This window comes from Dendrobates tinctorius, unplaced genomic scaffold, assembly GCF_039654945.1.
Source record: "Dendrobates tinctorius isolate UK_male_01 unplaced genomic scaffold, ASM3965494v1 ptg000008l, whole genome shotgun sequence".
Classification (NCBI taxonomy): domain Eukaryota; kingdom Metazoa; phylum Chordata; class Amphibia; order Anura; family Dendrobatidae; genus Dendrobates; species Dendrobates tinctorius.
In genome coordinates this window covers 24,832,093-24,854,345 of record NW_027361676.1, presented here as the reverse complement: position 1 = coordinate 24,854,345, position 22,253 = coordinate 24,832,093, and the positions used below count along the sequence as shown (strand labels likewise).

At 46.8% G+C, this 22,253-nt stretch overlaps 2 protein-coding genes across 7 annotated transcripts in view; one reads left to right on the top strand and one right to left on the bottom strand.

Annotated features, from left to right (window-relative positions):
* Positions 1–22,253, bottom strand: part of GRIA2 (glutamate ionotropic receptor AMPA type subunit 2) — a 341,569-nt gene that overhangs the window by 106,204 nt on the left and 213,112 nt on the right. The gene's annotated exons all lie outside the window — the stretch shown is intronic.
* Positions 7,576–12,756, top strand: LOC141091142 (endogenous retrovirus group PABLB member 1 Env polyprotein-like). The gene is made up of 2 exons (XM_073576543.1): positions 7,576–10,037; positions 10,647–12,756. Exon 2 carries the CDS (start codon positions 10,989–10,991, stop codon positions 12,099–12,101), a length of 1,113 nt encoding a protein of 370 aa, XP_073432644.1. The 5' UTR covers positions 7,576–10,037; positions 10,647–10,988; the 3' UTR covers positions 12,102–12,756.

Here is a 22,253-nt window from a genome sequence, read left to right as displayed (position 1 = left end):
GGTTAAGGGGCTGAAAAGAACAAATCATTATGATGATATGATACATTAATATTTCTTCATTTTCTCTCTATATCCAGACCACTGCTACTTTTAAGAATAGCTGCACCATTTAATAGTTTTCTATTCATGCTTTTTGTTCAGCGTTGTGAATTAGAGATGACAAACAGAAACAAGAGAACAATTACATGATGCAAAAGCAGAGCTCTGAACACAGCGAATCCATGAATTGAAAGTTATGACTTTATAGTATTTGTCAATCGTTATGGTTCTTAGAAAACTAGGGCGTGTAGGATGTCCTATGGATGGTTTGCTGTATAACGCTGCAAGGCAGTAAATCAGTCAACATGAATATGAAAAGAAATATTTGATTTGTTTCCACACCAACAGATATAAACACAAAGGCTCATCTTACAAAGACGAAACTTAACACAATGTGACTGACATGAGGCGACATGGACGTGCAGCATTGGATATCAGCTGGTGAAATTCTCCTATAAAAATGAAAATTTATATTTTACAGGAAAACAATTATTGCTGATGTGTACATGTAAGTATATATACAGGTGCTTCTCAAAATTAGAATATCATCAAAAAGTTAATTTATTTAGTTCTTCAAAACAAAAAGTGAAACTATGGATACACCTAAATAAAATGGGAATGGTTGGTGATATCAACTTCCTGTTTGTGGCACATTAGTATATGGGAGGGGGGAAACTTTTCAAGATGTGTGGTGACCATGGTAGCCATTTTGAAGTTGGCCATTTTGGATTCAACTTTATTTTTTCCAATGGGAAGAGGGTCATGAGACACATCAAACTTATCGAGAATTTCACAAGAAAAACAATGGTGTGCTTGGTTTTAACGTAACTTTATTTTTTCATGAGTTATTTAGAAGTTTCTCTTTGTTTACAACTATTGACATGTCTTGCGTAGGGTGTCTTGCATTGAAATCTGCTGCAATGACACGGGTACTGTGTTCACCAGACATCAACACAATTTCTATCCGCTCCTCACGTATTAACCTCTGCGTCATGTCAATGGCTGTAAACAAAGAGAAACTTGTAAATGACTCATGAAAGAATAAAGTTATGTTAAAACCAAGCACACCTTTGTTTTTCTTGTGAAATTCTCGATAAATTTGATGTGTTACATGACCCTCTTCCCATTGAAAAAAATAAAGTTGGATCCAAAATGGCCGACCTCAAAATGACCACCATGGTCACCACCCATCTTGAAAAGTTTCCCCCTCCCATATACTAATATGCCACAAACAGGAAGTTGATATCACCAACCATTCCCATTTTGTTTAGGTGTATCCATATAAATGGCCCACCCTGTATAGAGTCATTACAAACAGAGTGATCTATTTCAAGTATTTATTTCTGGTAATGTTGATGATTATGGCTTACAGCCAATGAAAACCCAAAAGTCATTATCTCAGTAAATTAGAATACTTTATAACAACAGCTTGAAAAATGATTTTAAAATCCAAAATGTTGGCCTACTGAAATGTATGTCCAGTGAATGCACTCAATACTTAGTCGGGGATCCTTTTGCATCAGTTACTGCATCAATGCAGCGTAGCATGGAGGCGATTAGACTGTGGCACTGCTGAGCATCAATGCAGCGTAGCATGGAGGCGAGTAGCCTGTGGCACTGCTGAGGTGTTATGGAAGCCCAGGTTGCTTTGATAGCAGCCTTCAGCTAGCCTACATTCCAAGGTCTCGTGTCTCATCTTCCTCTTGACAATACCCCATAGATTCTCTATGGGGTTAAGGTCAGGCAAGTTTGCTGGGAAATCAAGCACAGTTATACTGTTGTTTTTAAACCAGGTATTGGTACTTTTGGCAGCATGGACAGTTGCCAAGTCCTGCTGGAGAATTAAATTTCCATCTCCAAAAAGCTTGTGTGATGGTCAGGAACAGAGACAACGTCCGAGAGTGGACCCTCCGGATCGCAGATCTGGAGCCCCCGGGCCGAGCGCACCAGGTGATAACCGACCCCTATACAGGGATCTTTAGGGACAGGACCACAGGGGTCAGAACCACGACAGCCAGAACCAAGAGGGACAGCTCGATGGACCAGCAATGCTACAGGCGGGACCGGAGTGCCAGACAGAGATTAGGGTACCTGGGCCGGGGTACCGGAGGATGGAGGATGGAGGGAACCAGGCAGGAGTTACCCGCAAGGGGCAGCAGGAGAGCTGAATGGACAGCGAGGGAAGGCTGACGTGGAAGACCCCAAGGACAGGCATCACCTCGTTGATGCGTCCAAGTACTTCGAAAGGCCCGATGTATCGGGAACTCAACTTGTAAGAAGGGACTTTCAGGCGGATATGTTTGATTGAAAGCCAGACTTTGTTGCCAGGTTGGTATGGAGGAAGGTCCTTCCATCTTTTGTCCGCATGCTTCTTGATCTGGGCACTGGCCTTCACGAGCGCCTCCCTGGTCTCCTTCCAGACTTGCGAAAATTTCATGGCGAGAGCATCTGCTGCGGGAACTGCAGACCACGTGGAAAAGGGCAACGGAACACCAGGGTTCTGACCTGAGACCACCAGGAATGGCGACTTGGCGGTGGATTCACTGGGATTATTATTATGGGCAAATTCAGCCCAAGGTAGAAGTGAAACCCAATTGTTCTGATGGGCGTTGGAAAAGTGAAGTAGGTAGGTCATAAGAACTTGATTAATCCGTTCCACTTGCCCGTGGTCTGTGGATGATAAGCGGAGGAGAAGTCGAGAGATGTGCCCATAAGCTGACAGAGAGCCCTCCAGAATCGAGAGGTAAACTGGACTCCACGGTCAGAGACAATCCATTGAGGAAGACCATGCAGCCTGAAGATCTGGTGGATTAAGATCTCGGCCAACCTCGGAGCTGACGGCAATCCGGGCAAGGGGATGAAATGGGCCATCTTGGAGAAGCGGTCGGCTACGACTAGGCTGGTAGTGCATCCAGCTGAGCGAGGCAGATCTGAAACGAAATCCATTGCGATTTGTCGCCAAGGCACCTCTGGAGCAGGTAACGGGTGAAGAAGACCAGAAGGCAGGCTTCTCGACACCTTGTTCTGGACACAGATTGTGCAAGAGGCTATGTAGTCCAACACGTCTTGGTGAAGGGAGGGCCACCAATAGTAATGGGAGAAAAGCAAGAGGGTCTTCTTGGTCCCAATGTGCCCAGCTACCTTGGAGGAATGCCCCCAGCGCAGCACCTCCAAGCGTTTGTTCTGTGGAACGAAGGTTTTGCCTGGCGGAGGAGTAGAGAAAATCACAGGTGCCACTGTGATAACTTTGGCAGGCTCGATAATATATGATGGACCCTCATCCCCCTCAGGTGACTGCAAAGATTTGGAGAGTGCATGTTTGATGTTCCTATTCCCGGGCCGGAAATGAAGCTTGAAATCAAAACGAGAGAAATACAGGGCCCATCTGGCTTGTCTGGAATTGAGTCTTCGGGCGGACTGCAGATAGGCCAAATTCTTGTGGTCCGTGAAGATAGTAAAGGGGGGCACTGCCCCTTCGAGCAGGTATCGCCATTCTTCCAAAGCCATCTTAATGGCCAGCCACTCCCGTTCTTCAATGGAGTAATTGCACTCTGCAGGCAAAAAGGATTTAGAAAAAAACCCGGAGGGAACCAGACGTCCTGATGATGCCTGCTGGGAAAGGACCGCCCCAGCTCCGGTGGAGGAGGCATCCACCTCTAGGACAAAGGGCCACTGGGCGATGCAAGATCGGTGCTGATGCAAAGGAGTGTTTCAGGGCAAGGAAGGCGTCCTCGGCTTCAGGAGACAAGCTGTTTGACTTAGTTCCTTTACGGGTCAGGGCCGTGATGGGCTTGGTCACTGTGGAAAAATGAGGAACAAACTGTCGGTAATAATTAGCGAATCCAAGGAAGCGCTGGATGGCTTTTATACCAATGGGATGAGGCCACTTGAGTACCGCAGAGAGCTTCTCTGGATCCATCTTCAAACCGGAATCCGTGATTATGTCAAGGTGAAAATATATTTTCTTATATAACTTTTATATTTTTATACTGTGAAACAATAAGTTTTTCCTAATTGCTTGCTAATGCAAATGTAACTGTATTAAAGATGGCTGCCAGTGTTCACTTTCACTTAAATTCAGTGTCTAAAGAGTTAAGTTAAGTTTCATTTCTCCTAAAAAAGATAACTCAGGAATGTGAAGAAGGAGTAACCATCGGGAGACGTTTTGACGAATCAGAGAGAGACTGGACACTAGATGTATACTGCATAAACCCCGCCTAATGCACGCCTTCCCCTAACACTCAATATAGTATTGTGTATTTGTAAATAAAAGCCAGTTGTTGTACTGCTCCTGACAGGTGTGGATGCAGGACATTAGCTAAGACTGAATCAGCTGCGTGTCTGAGTCATTCTTAATCAGTACCAGATGTTTTGCGCTCGCACAATGATTTGGAATGACTGGTGAATGAGGATTCATTGTCGTTTACGACCCCGACAATTTGGCGCCCAACGTGGGGCGTGGACAGTGATCCGAGGCTCCTCTGGACCCATGCCTGGATGTCTGTGGATGATACCTGTAGTGGCTGACCTCGAGGACTGATCACCCTCCAAAACACGGTAAGTGAGATCATATACACTGTATGTGTCACACTTGCTAGTGTCTCAGCCATTATTGGTTTGTCTGTGGTCTCCTTGGGTCTGAGGGGTGACCGGTCGAGTGGTGAAACTGAGTGCGATCCTGTGCCACTCTCTGAACCAGCAACTGAGAGACGTCGCATTCTGCGCGTCCTCGTGTACACCACACCTCCTCCACCGGTCATTGTACTCCATTCAACCACCCTACCCGTGACTATTGTCTAGTAGTGAAGTGGAGTGATAAATTGAGCTAGTTGCAGATTGTGGGGCAACCTAGAGGAAGGGATAGGAGACGCAGCCTCTGTGATATTGTACCAGCTACTGTAGGTAATTAAGACGTCCCGAGAAGGGACCACCTGTATTTCTGTGGAGGGCTCTCACTAGGAGACCGCCTCCCGACTGTTGGAATATCGTGGCAGGATAATCTGTTAATCACTGCTGTTCAAGGTTAGGGAAAGGAAATATTGAGCGCGAGGCTCTTTTCCTAGTACGTCGAACGTGAGGCTCCGTACTGTGGAACATCAGTGTTGATATCGCTACCAGTGGTTTTTCTGCAGAGAACCATAGTATTCTGTAAGAGTCATGCTGCGTATCTTAAAGCAGAAGAAGTCTGTGCCCCACAAGTTAGATGAGGATGCTGTGGAGGTCAAGGCAATAGTAGCGTCACGGGAAGGCAAGAAGGCAGTCAAGAATGTTGAGAGATTGTATAAGCATGTAGGATTGCCCTCGTCAGGGAGATTACAGCCGGCTATGTGGCATAATCTCATAGAGAACAAACGAGGCATGTTGAAAGATAAAGGATTGTTAGAACAAGCACAAGCTCATCTGCGAGTTGCGCGAGGCTTGAAGAATGAAGGATGGAAAGAGATTGATGGGGAAGGAGGATCAGACAATGCGGAACCTGTGTTTGGTTATAAAATGCCTTTGAACTGTGATCTTATAGATTGTAAAATGGCCGCCGTGCCACTGATGATGAAAATGCAGTCCCAACCACCGCCCTATAATGGCGACAAGACGAGCTCTCCAGAAACGTGGGTGTGTCCTGTTTGTGGCGTGCAGAATCCAACCTGGGTGGAAACCTGCCGTGTGTGTGGGGTGGGCCATCCTTGGGGTTCCGCCCAGACCATGCCACGCCTCCACCGGCAGCCATCTTGGTGCACCCGGAATTCCTCCCCAGCCACTATGTCCGCTGGTAACACTTTCCGGCGAGTACTATCAGGGACCACCACTTCCTGAGAAACCTCCGGCACCGACCGATGCTGTTCCCACCTCTAATGTTCCTGTTTCTGTTCCGGCCTCTGGGCCTAGTCTCCCGGTGCAACCCACTGTGATATTTGTAAATACACCTGGTCAAGGTCCCTTCACTCTTGATGCCCTGACCGGCAGTACGGCTTTCCGGTCCGTAATGCGTATGAGGCGCCAAGCTATCGGAGATGATGAGGGATCAGAAGATTCTGACAATCAGGTTGCTACAATTCCCCCTGCCCCGCCACTGCTATTAGGTCCGTTCGAATCCCCCCGGCCCGGAAGGAGCCCACTACCTACCCCTCTCAACAAATCCTCTAGGTTGCCCCATGACCCTGAAATCTGGTTCCCCTGTCATTCACGCTATTACATCACACCTCAGGGCTCCCAGGTTCTTTTCTCAGTGGGGTATGGGGACATAGTTACCCACCAGGTAGGAGCCATAGTGAACCCAGCTAACTCTACCCTGTCGCATAGAGGTGGTTTGGCCCAACAGATAGCTAAAAAGGGAGGCCCAGCCATAACCCAAGAGTGTCAGGCCTACCTTGCCAATTATGGCCCCTTGCATCCAGGAGACGCTATGTCCACCCAGGGAGGGAATTTGCCCTGTGATATAGTGTTACACACTGCAGGCCCTATATATGATTACAGGACACCCGAGCATTGCCGTATCCCGGACAGATGCGTTATAGATATTTCAAATCTACATCTGAGACTGAATGAATTGAGTAATGATATAGTTCGTGTTATATGTGGCATTACATTGTAAAGTTTCCTGAATGCATTTGGCCAGAAAAAGGGCAAGGCATGGTTAATCTCATTATACAGTTATCTGCTCTTACAGTGAAATCCCGTGATTTTGAGTTTCTTTGTAGAAATTGATTTTGATAAGTCTAAAGAACTACAGAATTCTGTGAAGGACGACGCTGCATTCTGACGGGAGGGGTGAAGGATGGCGCTGCGTAGTTTCTTCTCCCTTCGCTCTTATCTCTGCTGAGTGTGAGTTGTGCTCAAAATTCTCTGTAATTCTATCCGTAAGGTACGCGCTGAAAGATTTGTGCATTTTAAAGCAACAGTACTTAATTGAAGATTGGAAGTTAAAAGTAAGATATGGTGCCTAATTTAGAAGGGAATTGTAAGTGATTGCTTGGTCATTAATGTGTTTGAACCTGCTTCTAGTTGTGTGATTGATTTGTATAGCAAATTGTGTCAAATTACAAGAGACAGAGAAGGAAGGAAGCAGTAAAACAAGTGGGACAAATATTGAAAAAGGCAAAAATACCAGAGTGTGAATGTTTGGATGTACAAAAAGGCACAGACAAGGGAAGAAAATAGCAAGTGAATAAATGATGCTTGAGAATGTGCAGCAGTGTGGAAGGTGTATTATGAATGTTTGATTGACAAAGTGTAACCAGAGACCCAGACAAAACAGATGGACTTGTAAACACTGTGGTCAGACTCAGACAAATCCAGACTGAATAGCTACTTGTGTGACCTGTGCTACTGACCTAAGAGAATTGCACTAAATCCTATCCAGACAAGATCATAAGAAGCTGACATAATAGTGTGGATAGTGGGTAGTGGGGACATTGGCCCTTGAGGAGTAAGCTGACAGTAGACATCAGACGGCCAACCCCATCAGGACCTAGAAGTGTGACTAGAATAAGAAAGATACAGGTGTATTATCCCTGGAGCCCCTCTGACCAGCTAGCTTTGCTGAAGCAGCTGCCTGCCCCTGAAGACCAACCATTCCCGTTTTACAGACACATAAAGGAAGTACAGCAGACATATAAGTGTACCTGGGCAGACCTAGAGAGGTTGGTGAGTTTAAAGGCAGGTGACGCACTAGATCATATAATTAAGACACACAGATGTGACAAAGAATCAGGCTTGGGGCATGGATGATAAATCTGCACGATCTGGGGAGACGTACTGTGAGTCACTAAGACAATGGGCTGCAGTGGAACAATCAGAGCAGTCTGTACTCCTGACTAATGTGACACAGCAAAGAGGAGAGAGAGTAGAGATATACCTTGGACGGTTACAGCTGAAATGGGCAGACATGGGGTACATTTGCATAAATCCACTTGATGTTAGAATACTGGTGGATGCATTCATTGACGGTATGAACAAAGACTTACGAGACGCAGTACAGACAGCCAGACCTGAATGGAGACATGTAGATCCGAAAGACCTCCTTAAGGTAGCTAAAGAAATTGAGCAAACAAGGACAATAAAACGACCTGTCATGTATGCTGGAGCACAAGGAAAAAAGTGGAGACGTAATAGGAAAGGCATGTGAGATGACACTGACGTTTCTTTTGACAATCTATTCCCCACATGACATCCATGCCATACTCCTACAAGTTCAACCAAAACATCTGTCTATGGCCAGACAGCTCTGACTTGAGTGTGCTCTACTAATTCCTGAGTATGTCACTCCTCAAAAGATGTAACGTTCTGAATCCAGCCACCCTCCTGCCTGTGGATTCAGAAAAGGGGGAATTGGTGACCATATTAGCGCGTGAGGAAAGATACTTTGACATGACGCATGAACATGTCTGCATAGAACTGATGAGTCAGGAGACAGTTGGGTTTGCACACATTCATGAAAAACCTGTTCCTAATGCAGACTTTGAGTTTCTTTTTTGTAGATGGCCCCAGATACCACCAGGATGGACGATTCTACACTGGATATGCAGTAGTATCCTCACATGAGGTAATCCGAGAGGAACCACTCTCTCCTCACATGTCGGCGCAGGAGGCAGAGTTGAAGGCACTCACTGAGGCGTGTAGAGCCGCTGCAGGTAAAGTCGCTAATATTTTCACAGATTCGAAGCCCATTAAAAATGCAGAGCTGGTGAAACAATTGATGGAGGCATTGATGTTACCAGTCCAGGTTGGCATTGTCAAGGTAAAAGCACACACAAAGGTGACTCCGTGGAGGTAGAGGGCAATAGAAGGGCGAACGAGGCTGCTAAAATAGCACAAGGCGGCCTAGAGAGAGCAGTGGATGGTGGCGGGGAGTCAGCGTATTCCAGCCACATTGGGTCTAGATGTCCTGAAATCCCTCCAGCAAAAGGCTGCCCAAACAGAGAAGGTACACCGAGGGAGACTGGGAGCTGAGCTGAACTCAAATGGAGTATGGGAGAATAAGGATAAAATGTGCCCACCAAAGTCCCTGTTCCCAATCATGGAGCAAGCAGCACATGGCCCCAATCACACCTCAAAAAGTCACATGTGTGCCATGGTAGATGCCTTCTGGATCGCTCCTGGCTTCAGTTGCGCAGCCGCGAAACTTGTACAATCATGCCTCATCTGTGCACAGCACAACCCAGGTAAAACAGTAAAAGTCCCTAAGAAAGCGACACCTAGGCCTCTCTACCCGTTTCAGAGACGGCAGATTGACGACATACAGCTACCAAGGTAGGAGTGTATGCAAATATCCTAGTATGTGTAGATCTCTTCTCTGGATGGCCAAAGGCCTACCCGGTGAAAACGGCTACAGCTCGAGCTACTGCAAAGAAACTGGTGATGGAACTAGTACCACGATTCGGTGTCCCTGAAACAATTGAATCAGACAGAGGTACACACTTTACTGCTGAGGTAATGCAAAATGTAATGCAAATGATAGGTGTAGAACAAGCATTTCATACACCCTACCACCCACAGAGTTCAGGGAAGGTAGAGAGAATGAACGGGACACTAAAATTGAAAATACAGAAAACCATGGAGCAAACCCATAAACCATGGCCAGAGTGTCTCCCATTAGCATTATTCTCAGTAAGGTACACACCCACGGGGAAAACTAAACTGTCACCCTTCGAGATACTGTTTGGAAGACCACCGAACACAGGGTTGTACTACCCACAGGTCTTAACACTCAATGTGGATAATTTGACAAGTTATGTAATCCAGTTGCAAAAGCATTTAACTCAAATGCATTCTCTAGTTTTCTCTTCCATTCCAGATCCAGATAGTGTGGAAGGAACTCACTGTCTACAACCTGGTGATTACGTATATGTCAAGAAACACTCCAGAAAGACCCTTGAACCCCGATATCAAGGACCTTACCAAGTACTCCTGACAACGCCTACTGCTGTTAAGTTGGAAGGACGACCAACCTGGATCCACGCATCGCATTGCAAACTAGCCACAGGAATTAACAAAGCATAAGAGTGCATAATGTTTTGGTTTGGTTTTGTTGCATTATCTGTAATAATGGTAGCTGCGTGGGACAATCTAAATTCTCCAATGTCCTTGAATAATAAGTTTATACAACATCATGAAAAAATACTAAATGATTGGTCAAAAGACACTCAGTCTCCAGCAGATTGCTGGATCTGCACACATTCACCAATATCGGCCACTAGTATTCCGTTCCTTGTTATTCCTGTGCCACCCGAGGAATTATTTGCCTGGACCAGTTGTTCTGATACACTCGCTAATAATGCCACAAATAATGTGAAGTTATGGAACACAACTGTTGGAATACCTATTGTGGGATGGGTAGGATACCCTTGGTGGCAGGGTAATCTTTCAGGAAGTAACACATACCTTCAATATCTGGCATATAAAGGGGGGGGCTTGGGTACCCAGGAATAGAACTCGGTTAACCTACCTGGGGCAAATTCCAATGTATGGCCTACAAGTTAGTTTTAATGTAACTTCCCACTCTACTGATGCCTTCAAACCAATACTGCTAGAAAGAAGGTTGCATAACACGTCCTGGAAGTATTCCAATTTATTTCCCCAGGGCAATAATGAAACTTGTTTTAATATTTCAGGTAATATACCTTGCAACGAGTCATCTGGATATGAGAAAGGAACTCCCACCTGTAGAAATCCCGATGTAGGGTATTGTAGCCCTTTAGGACAACTTCCAAATTGGTGTATGCTTCAGAATGTATCTGCGTTCATAGATTTAGTTCATAGACTGGTATTACAACATTCAGCCCTATGGGACCTACCTAGTGACATGTTCTGGGTATGTGGAGACAATGCATATAAATGGTTGCCAGTAGGGGTAAAAGGTGCTTGTACTCTGGGTCGTTTGACTCCAGCTACCTTTGTTATTCCGAATGACCAGTTGAATACTCAGAGCATACCTAAACACCACTGCCTGTGTCATGAATTTGTTGAAAGGTTTGAAGCCCACTGATTGCCCAGATTACGTCCCACTAATTCATAAGGAACCCAAACTAAAGGTCCCAGGAGAAGTAACTGTATTAGCTGACAATTACACCTGCTATAATTCCCACGACACCACAGGTACACCAGTAGGGATCTTCGAGACAGGTTTCTGCAAAGAGAATAGTTCTCTAGATACTGACTTGTTAATCAAACATACACAATATATGTATGACATTTATTGGTTATGTGGAGATGGTAAGCTCCGTCCTAGGTTGCCAAATGCCTGGACAGGCCAATGCACCCTTGTTAAACTAGCTATGCAGTTCAAGATTCTACCCTGGGATCCAAAGATACCTGATGAACCTACCAGGAAAAGGAGAAGCCTCGATCAGCTCCATGTGAGTTATGAAGAAGATCCACTAGTATATATTGATGCTATTGGAGTGCCAAGGGGGGTGCCTGACCAATTTAAAGCCCAGAACCAGATCTATGCTGGCTTTGCTTCTATAATCCCACAGGTGCAGATTAATAAAAATGTTGAATGGATCAATTACATATATTACAGTGAACAAAGGTTTGTCAATTTCAGCCAAGATGCCTTCCAAGGTATAGTTGAAGAATTGGGCCCTAACACTAGGATGACACTCCAAAATCGACTAGCCCCTGATATGATATTAGCTGAGAAAGGAGGAGTTTGTGGGATGGTGGGAGAGGAGTGTTGTACCTATATCCCTCAGAACTCTGGAGTGAATGGAAAAACCATGATAGCCCTTAAAAAGATAACTGGGTTAGCAGCAGAATTGAAAACTAATGCTGGAGTAGACACATCTTTCTTTTCCGGCTGGTTGGGTGGACTCAAGGGATTCCTTCAACAAGCTTGTATAGTACTGATTGCCCTCCTTGTAATTGGATCAATAACTCTTTGTTGTGTTATTCCCTTGTATAAAAAGGTTATTGCCAAAGCAACTCCGACTGGCACCTTCCTCAATCAAGAAGTAGACCCACCAGAGTACGATGGTACTGATCTAGGGAAGATCCCTAAGTATATTCCCCTCAAGAGAGTAGACAAAACCCCCCATTCTCAGATGATGTTAAGAGACTTAGTTTAGGGACAGCGGGAGAACTCCATGTGAGGTTAGTGAAGGGTTCAGCTGCCTGGAGGCCTCTCGCTAGGGGAGAGCTTCTGAGGTGTCTGGATGAAGAAATCCACCTCCCCTTTTCCCATCACATGGACAGTCTCGAAGGATCTTTCATTAAGGGAAAAACTTAGTGTTTAGGGGGGATTGTCAAGGTGAAAATATATTTTCTTATATAACTTTTATATTTTTATACTGTGAAACAATAAGTTTTTCTTAATTGCTTGCTAATGCAAATGTAACTGTATTAAAGATGGCTGCCAGTGTTCACTTTCACTTAAATTCAGTGTCTAAAGAGTTAAGTTAAGTTTCATTTCTCCTAAAAAAGATAACTCAGGAATGTGAAGAAGGAGTAACCATCGGGAGACGTTTTGACGAATCAGAGAGAGACTGGACACTAGATGTATACTGCATAAACCCCGCCTAATGCACGCCTTCCCCTAACACTCAATATAGTATTGTGTATTTGTAAATAAAAGCCAGTTGTTGTACTGCTCCTGACAGGTGTGGATGCAGGACATTAGCTAAGACTGAATCAGCTGCGTGTCTGAGTCATTCTTAATCGGTACCAGATGTTTTGCGCTCGCACAATGATTTGGAATGACTGGTGAATGAGGATTCATTGTCGTTTACGACCCCGACAATTATATATCCCAAGAAGGGTAACGAAGTTTGCTCAAAGAGGCACTTTTCAATTTTAGCATAGAGATGATTCTCCCAAAGATGATGGAAGACTATGCGTACACTTCTCCGATGAGAGGATAGATCGGGTGAGAAGATGAGAATATCATCTAAGTACACCACCTCGCAGGAATACAGTAGATCCCGAAACACCTCATTTATGAATTCCTGAAACACAGCCGGAGCGTTGCACAGACCAAATGGCATGACTAAATATTCATAATGGCCATTGCGGGTATTGAAGGCAGTCTTCCACTATTCCCCTGCGCGGATCCGGATTAAATTATAGGCTCTCCGCAGATCCAGTTTCGTGAAGATCCGAGCCCCCCTCAGTCGGTCGAAGAGTTCTGGGATTAATGGAAGAGGATACCAATTCTTAACGGTGATATTGTTCAAACCCTGGTAGTCAATACAAGGCCGAAGTGATATGTCTTTCTTCCGAACAAAGAAATAACACGTGCCAGCAGGGGACGAGGATTTCCGAAAGAAACCCTTGGCCAAGTTTTCCCTGTGGGAGGGGTGGCTCCGGGGATCAGGTCAATGGGGCAGTCATAGGCCCGATGCGGTGGCAGAGAATCCGCTTCCTTTTTGCTGAAAACATCGGCGTACGCGTGATACGGTGCGGGAAGACCCGGGAGATCGACTGGCCTTGGTAGAAAACGAGGATGGACGATGGCCCACAGACAACGTTCATGACAGGAGTGTCCCCAATGCAGAGTCTCTCCTGAGCGCCAGTCGACAACTGGCTCATGCAGCCTGCACCAGGGTAGTCCAAGGAGAACAGCATGGGATAATTTAGGCAGGACGTAGAAGGCTATTTTCTCGAGATGGAGCGCTCCAATTTGAAGGTCTACTTCGGCATTAACCATGGTGATGAGCTCAGGTAGTGGTTTACCTCGACGGAAGTGATCGCACGCGTGTTTTTCAGAATTACCACTGGGATCTGGAGTTTATCCACCACCTCTTGACAAATGAAATTGCCAGCCGCACCCAAGTCCACATACGCCTCCACAGATCCATGCTCCCAACCTGCAATAATCAAAGCTGAGAGGGTAAGGGGAAGAGAGAAATTATGGTCACCTAGGGAGGCCTCTCTTACCTGGCCTAGGTGGAGGTGTTTCCCGGTCTCTCAGGACAGGTGCGCACAAAGTGGTTAGCTCCACCGCAGTACAGACAGAGACCGTTCGTCATCCTCTCCCTGCGCCGCTGCTCGGATAACCTGATACGATCTATCTGCATGGGCTCGAGAGTGGCGCTAGTAGAGGGTGCAGAGGAATGTGGAATGGGAGCTTGATGCAGCCTAAAGGGCCTTTTCTCCCTAGCCTACTCTCGGGCGCGTTCCAAAAAGCGCAGATCTATACGAGTAGCCAGGGATATGAGATCCTCTAGAGTGGTGGGAGTGTCCCACCCGGCAAGCTCGTCCTTGATTTTGCCTGAGAGGCCTCTCCAAAAGGCACCCACCAGGGCCTCATTATTCCATCCCAGTTCCGAGGACAATGTCCGAAAGCGGATGTCGTACTGTCCTACAAGGGAACCCTGGCAGAGGTTAAAAAGGGCCTCCGTAGTAGAAGCTAAGAGTCCGGGTTCATCAAATACTTTGCGGAATATCTCCAGAAAATTCTGGATACTAGAAACCACGGGATCATCCCTCTCCCACAATGGTTTCACCCAGGCCAGGGCCTCCCCTTCAAGATGGGACACGATAAACGCCACCTTGGTGCGATCTGTGGGGTATTGCTGGGGCAGAAGTTCAAAGTGCAGTCTGCACTGATTTAAAAAACCCCGACATAACTTAGGATCCCCGCTATACCTGGGAGGCTTTCCCAGACGAGGAGGCGGGGACGAAACTGCGTCCCGGGGTAGGGTTGAAGCGGCCGCAGAGGACTGCAAAGCAAGCAGTCGATCGTCAACGGACGCCATATAACCCAAAATATGGGACTGGGCATCGCGCTGCTGTGCAAGCTCCTGCGCAAGCTCCTGCCGCGAGCTCCTGCTGGAGACTGGCTAAGAGGGGAGCTTGCCCTGAGTCAGTGATTTTCAGGGCAGAGAGTCAGGTGTCCATGGATTTCATAAAGGACATTATCCGGGTCTGATTCTCTCGCAAGAAGAGCAATTCCTTCTGCGCAGCAGCCGTGGCACCGGCGGGGTCCATGGCCTGGTGATACTGTGAAGGTCAGGAACAGAGACAACGTCCGAGAGTGGACCCTTTGGATCGCGGATCTGGAGCCCCCGGGCCGAGTGCACCAGGTGATAACCGACCCCTATACAGGGATCATTAGGGACAGGACCACAGGGGTCAGAACCACGACAGCCGGAACCAAGAGGGACAGCTCGAATGACCAGCAATGCTACAGGCGGGACCGGAGTGCCAGACAGAGATTAGGGTACCTGGGCAGGGGTACCGGAGGAGGGTGGATGGAGGGAACCAGGCAGAAGTTACCCGCAAGGGGCAGCAGGAGAGGGGAACAGACAGCGAGGGAAGGCTGACGTGGAAGACCCCAAGGACAGGTATAAGAATGGACTGCCTGCGGGCAGGAGCCCCAGGAAGGAAGGGGACGAGCACAGGGACACGAGCACCAGACGATAGGCATGGACGACACAGAGGGGGATACACGGCAGGACGAGGCGGAGACCGGCCGGGAGGATGGAACAAAACCAGTGACAGAGACAAACAGGCAGGAACAGGTAAACCACAAGGAAAGAGAACTATAGCAGAACTATAGGCGGTCAGAATAGTGCAGGGAATACCACACAATCACCAGGCATCTTCACAATATGGAAGACGCCTGAAATACCTTATGCCAGGAAGTAGGTCACCAAGCCCTGTCCTTCAGCAACGCCCACCGCCAGGTAAAGAGAGCGGACGAGCGTGGGCCCGCGGCCTAAGGGAGGTGCACGGGACCGCAGCAGAGTGGGAGGCAGGATGGGAGGGAGCGCGGATGGAGGAGCGCCGGTAAGAGGAAGCTGCGGCGGGTGCCACCGCTGATGGGACGGCGGCGGGCACGACCACCGCCGATGTCACAGCTTGTTGGCAGAGGGAGGCATGAAGTGCTCTAAAATTTCCTTGTAGATGGCTGCGCTGACTTCGGTCTTGGTAAAACACAGTGAACGTACACCAGCAGATGACATTGCTCCCCAAAACCACCACTGATTTTGGAAACTTCACACTAGACCACAAGCAGCTTGGACTATGTGCCTCTCTACTCTTCCTCCAGACTCTGAGACCTTGACTTCCAAATGAAATGCAAAATTTATTTTCCTCGTGGAGTGTGTCATTGACCGCATTCTGGACATCTGTCAAGTCAGCAGTCTTCCCCATGATTGTGGAGCCTACTGAAACAGACTAAAGGACCTTTTAGACCCTTAGGAAGCCTTTTCAGGTGTTTTTTTGTTAAGCATTCTAATTTAGTGAGATAATGACTTTTGGGCTTTCACTGGCTGTAAGCCATAATCATCAACATTAACAGAAATAAACGCTTGAAATAAATCACTCTGTTTGTAATGACTCTATATAATATATGAGTTTCACTTTTTGTATTGAAGAACTGAAATAAATCAACTTTTTGATGATATTCTAATTTAGTGAGAAGCACCTGTATGTGCCAAAAACAGCAGCCACACACAGTATCATATCAAGACAACCTGTCTTTGTTACAAGAAAAATATACATACATGTTTTACTTACACTATATAAAAATACGCATTATTCTGGTATTTGGCAAATATTAATAATTATGGTAATCCTAATTAACCTAAAACGGGAAAGGTTTATTCTGATTTCATGTCAGATTTTGAGAAAAAACATGCATATATACTATATAGTGAATTGAAACTTCTTGTTTCAAGTGTGTATATACACACGGTCAAAATTGTTGGTACCCCTCGTTTAATGATAGAAAAACCCACAATGGTCACAGAAATAACTTGAATCTTTAATAATAAATAAAAAATCTATGAAACTGAACATATGAAAGTCAGACATTGGAAGGTTTCCAAGCAGGAACCACCATTTTAAGGTCATGCCACAGCATATCATTCAGATTAAGGTCAGGACTTAAGCCATTCAGAGGTGAACTTGCTGGTGTATTTTGGATCATTGGCCTCCTGCATAACCCAAGTGCGTTTCAGCTTGAGGTCACGAACAGATGGCCAGACATTCTCCTTCAGGATTTTTTGGTAGACAACAGAATTCATGTTTCCATTTACTACAGCAAGTCTTCAAGGTACTGAAGCAGTAAAACAGCCCCAGACCAAAACACTACCATCACATTTTACAGTTGGTATGATGCTCCTTTTCTGAAATGCTGTGTTACTTCTACGCCAGATGTAGAGACATACGCTTTCCAAAAAGTTCAACTTTTGTTGTGTCAGTCCATAGAGTATTCTCCCAAAAGTAAGGGATCATCAAGATGTTTTCTGGCAAAACTGAGATGAGCCTTTTTTGTTCTTATTGCTTAGCAGTAGATTTCATTTACAAACTCTGCCATGCAGGCCATTTTTGCCCAGTCTCTTTCTTATGGTGACCATAACCGAGTCAAGTGAGGCCTGCAGTTCTTTGGATGTTGTGGGGTCTTTTGTGACCTCTTGGTTGAGTTGTCGCTGCACTCTTTGGGTAATTTGGGTCAGTTGGCAACTACTGGGATGTTTCACCACTGTTCAATGTTTTTGACATTTGTCGATAATCGCTCTCACTGTGGTTCAATGGAGTTCCAAAGCTTTAGAAATGGCTTTATAATCTTTTTTCCTTATCGTGGCATTTGAGCGTAGCGAGGCTCAGAGGGGAGAGGGCCCTAGGAGGGGGGTAATGTTAGGCGTTTGGTTCCTGCCACTGCACAGCAGGAATCCAGAGCCTTGCATTTGGCGGTCTCCCATTCTGCTTCGACTGCAGAGGAGCCTGCTCAGCAGTCTCGTCATTCCCGACGCTCTGCTCAGACCAGCTCTATGAGTTTGGCTGTTGCTGCCACCTCTGGGCCAGCAATAGCAACGTAGGCTGCTCAGCAGCAAGCCACTCCAGAGGCTAAGTCCTTCTGTCGCTTCACTGAGCATGCTCACGGGACGATCTCCCATTGGAGATCGGGAGTCACATGCACAGGTCCTTCTCCAGATCTGATTGGTCCATCACAGGGATCTGGAAGCTTCCGGAAGGTCTCGGCTATAAAAGGTTTGCATGACCGCTCGGCCTTGCGCTAATGTAGACTCTAGTTGCTACATGTGTGAATGATGACGAATGCATGGAACCACAAATGACTCATTAAGATTCCCCTCCCTCTGATATTATGTGTGTGGACAGGGAACTAGCGATAGAGTCAGTGCCAGTCAGTGGCAAGCTACAGGCCACGGTGCATATCATTCCACTGTACTAGCGTCCGATAGTGTGGCCCATTACAGGGCATTATCGTACCGCGGCAGTCTCTGTCACCTCGCTACAATCTGCAGCAGTTATTGGCGTTCGTGGCAGCAATGCCGCACGCACGGTAGGTCTAGAGGGACGCTGACCCTGTGTCTTGGGCCAGAGTCCTGTGACCGTATACTGAGCGTGCATCTCGCTGAGCTCTGTGAGCTTGAACAGGCTCAGTATTTGTGTTTAGTGCTTCAGCGACTCTGTGATGTAATAGAGCCCGCCCAGCACACACCGGGTCACGTTCAACCCGCGTGTGTTATACCGCCATATTGTGCGTCCGCCATTGCTTAGCAGCATCGTAGCACCTCTGCCCGGTGGACCCCGGGCGGCGAACGCACCTACTATTATTTTATAATTTGGTGCGTTCCGCCAGCCCTAACATTATACTAGCGCCAGGGTCTGGTTAGTAATGGCGGATAAGCAGCAGCTACTGCAGCACATTCGGCAGCTGGAGGGCAGGTTGGCGGCTCTTGAGAGTCCAACCTTAGCTGCGAATGTTACTGCGGCCCTGTTCAGGCAGTCTCAGAGGCTGTCTATCGTGTGCCCACATCCACTCCTGCACCAACATTATCCTGTCTCCTGACAAGTTTTCGGGTGACAGTGCCACCTGTAAGGGGTTTCGTGAGTCAGTGCTCTGTCCAGCTTGAGTTACTGGCCATGCGATTCCCTACAGAGCGGGCAAAGGTGGGGTTTATCGTCTCCCTCCTGTCGGGCAGGGCGTTAGAATGGGCCACGCCACTGTGGTAGCGTGGTGACCCCGTGGTTCTGAGCGCTGCTCAGTTTCTAATATACCTAAAGCAGGTCTTTTTGGGGCCACGGGTCATTCACGACACCTCTCTCCAGTTATTAGCTCTAACACAGGGATCCTTCTCGGTCAGCCATTATGCCGTCCGCTTCCGGACACTGACTTCAGAGCTGGAAAGGCCTGATAAAACACTCATCCCTGTGTTCTGGAGAGGTTTGGCGGAGCACGTCAAAGATGCTCTAGCTACCAGGGAGGTTCCCGTCAGCCTGGAGGAGCTGATTTCTATTTCCACCCGCATTGATCTCCGTTTTACAGAGCATGGGCTGGAGTATGCTCAATCCAGACAGAGGGTTAGGTTGGCTCCCACCTTCTCTAAACCTCTTGAACCTCCCGCTCTGGGAGTTTTATCTCCAAAACCCGTGGCGGGGTCTCTGTTATGAATGGGTCACCGAGGAGGATAGCAGGCCCAGGCTAAGCCACAGAAAGCCAGAGAGGTTGGTATCTAAGTGCATGCAGACCACTGATTTTGTCCACACAACTAGCAGTAGCCGTGGAGCGTACCTACGATGATCCTAGATGCCTCGGCACAGCCGGAGAGCTAACTAAGCCTAAAGCAAGAAAGGGGAAATCTAAACTGCCCCGGAGCAGACCCCAAAGGAATAGATAGCCCCCAAACATATATTGCCGATGAGACAAGATGAAAACACAAACGCAGGCAGAAAAATAGACTGAGCAAACGATGGGGCCCACACTGACTAGACAGGACAGGAGAGAAAAGGAAAGACACTGTCTGCAATCACACAAAAAACCCTGCAAAAAGTTCAACACGTCTGATGCACAAAAACACTGAAGTCGCATGATATATCAGCACTCTGGTATATTCTGAAAGCAAAGCAAAAAGAGACCAATATAAAAGTGGACAAAACAAACTGGCACATGCAGTAACATATGGGCGGTGATTCAGCACAGCCCCAGCCGGAGCTCTCTGACCCACACAAAGCAGAGATAAACAAAACCAGATCAAATGCAAACAGAATAGCAAATGAACCACTTGGCTGAACATGCAGGGAAAGAGCAGGAGACATCAGACCTCAGGAGGCACTGGAAGAAATTCACCAGCAGGGATAGAAGGAGTCAGCTGTCTTAAATCCCAATCAGAAACCCCAGATCTCCAATCGTCTTCCTCATTATCAGGTGGCAAGCCTCTGTCAATCAGATCAGCTCCACTACCTCCAGTAACCACCAGAGGGAGCCCAGAAAGAGAACTCTCAATCTGACCAGCTCCACTATCTTCAGTAGTCACCAGAGGGAAGCCAGAGAGAGAATTCACAACAGTACTCTCCCCTTGAGGAGGGGTCACCGAACCCTCATCCATGCCACCAGGCCGGTCAGGATGGGCCCGGTGAAAAGCACAAACCAATCTTTCGGCATGAATGTCAGAAGCAGAGACCCAAGAATTATCCTCCTGGCCATAACCCTTCCATTTGAACAAGTACTGGAGTCTCTGTCTAGCCAAACGAGAATCCAATATTTTCTCTACCTCATACCCCAAATTACCTTTAACCAATACAGGGTCAGGAGGCGCTGCCATGGGAACAACTGGCTCTACAAACCTCTTCAACAAGGATTTATGGAACACGTTATGAATCTTAAACGTAACTGAAAGAGCCAAACGGAAGGAAACGGGATTAAGGATTTCCAAAATCTTATAAGGTCCAATGAATCTTGGCTTGAATTTTGGAGATGCAACCTTCATAGGAATATTCTTTGAAGACAGCCAAACCATATCACCCACTTTAAACCAGGGACCAATGGTCCTATGCCGGTTGGAAAATCGTTGGGCTTTTTCCTGAGAGTGGGACAACTTATCCACCACTTGATCCCAAATCTGCACTCTCTACCACAGAATCCACACTTGGGCAGGATTCCACCTGCCCTGAAGAAAATCGAGGAGGAAACCCAAAGTTACAGAAAAAGCGCGACATCAAAGTGGCAGAACTAGCCATATTGTTTAGAGCAAATTCGGCCAAGGGCAAAAATGAGACCCAGTTATCCTGATCAGCAGATATGAAACATCTCAAATAGGAGTCCAAAGTCTGGTTTGTTCTCTCAGTCTGCCCATTGGTCTGAGGATGAAATGCAGAGGAGAAAGATAACTGAATTGCCAGTTTGGAACAAAAAGCTCTCCTAAATCTGGAAACAAACTGGACTCCTCTGTCCGACACAATCTTCTCAGGAATCCTGTGCAACCGAACCACCTGTTGTAAAAACAAGGGCACCAACTCAGAAGAAGATGGCAACTTTGGGAGTGGTACAAGATGGACCATCTTAGAAAATCTATCACAGATCACCCAGATAACAGTCATTCTCTGAGAGACAGGAATGTTATGAACGAGTCACCGAAGGAGGAAAAAACAAAAATACAAGCTAAGTCCAGAAAACCGGAGAGGTTGGTAGCTATCGGATTGCAGACCCCTGATCCTATTCACAACAACTAACAGTAGCCGTGGGGGGATCCTACGGTGCCCTAGACCCCTCGTTCGTTCACAGCCGGAGAACTAAATAAGCTTAAAGAAAGAAAGGGGAAATCTAAACTGCCCCAGAGCAGACCCCAAAGCAATAGACAGCCCCCAACATGTATTGTCGGTGAAAAGCAGATGAAAACACAAACACAGACAGAAAGACAGGTTGAGCAAATGATGGGGCCCAACTAACTAAATAGGAAAGGACAGAAAAGATGCTGGCTGCAATCCGCAAAAAACCCTACCAAAAATGTCCCAACCGTCTGATAGGGAAAAAGGCCATGAAGTCGCTAGACTTCAAAATCACTATATCAGCACTCAGGTATATTCTGAAAACAGAGCAAAGAGATAAACTGATCAGAGACAAAAATGGAGCTCAGCCCGTCCCAACAAAAGGCAGGCTGAACACAAAACACTAAGCAAACAGACAAAATCTCATGGAAAAATAAGTGAGCAAAAATGTAGCTTTCAGTAGACAGGACTAACTGGTTGCAAGAGCTCAGAGCAGAAAGGATCACCAGCACCCCTGTAGGGCGTCGGCTGCCTTATATCCACTCAGTGATTCCGGGTGTCCAATCAGGCTCCACCTGTTCAGATGACAGGTTCTTCTCAACCCAATCAATTTCACTACCTCTCTTCACCAGCAGAGGGAGTTCATCAGACATCAACGGTGAAGGGGAAAATGAACTTACAACACAGGAATATCAGATATAAAATCCATTGAGATATGAGTCCATGGCCTCTTGGGCACCGGCAGGGGCATCAACAACCCACTA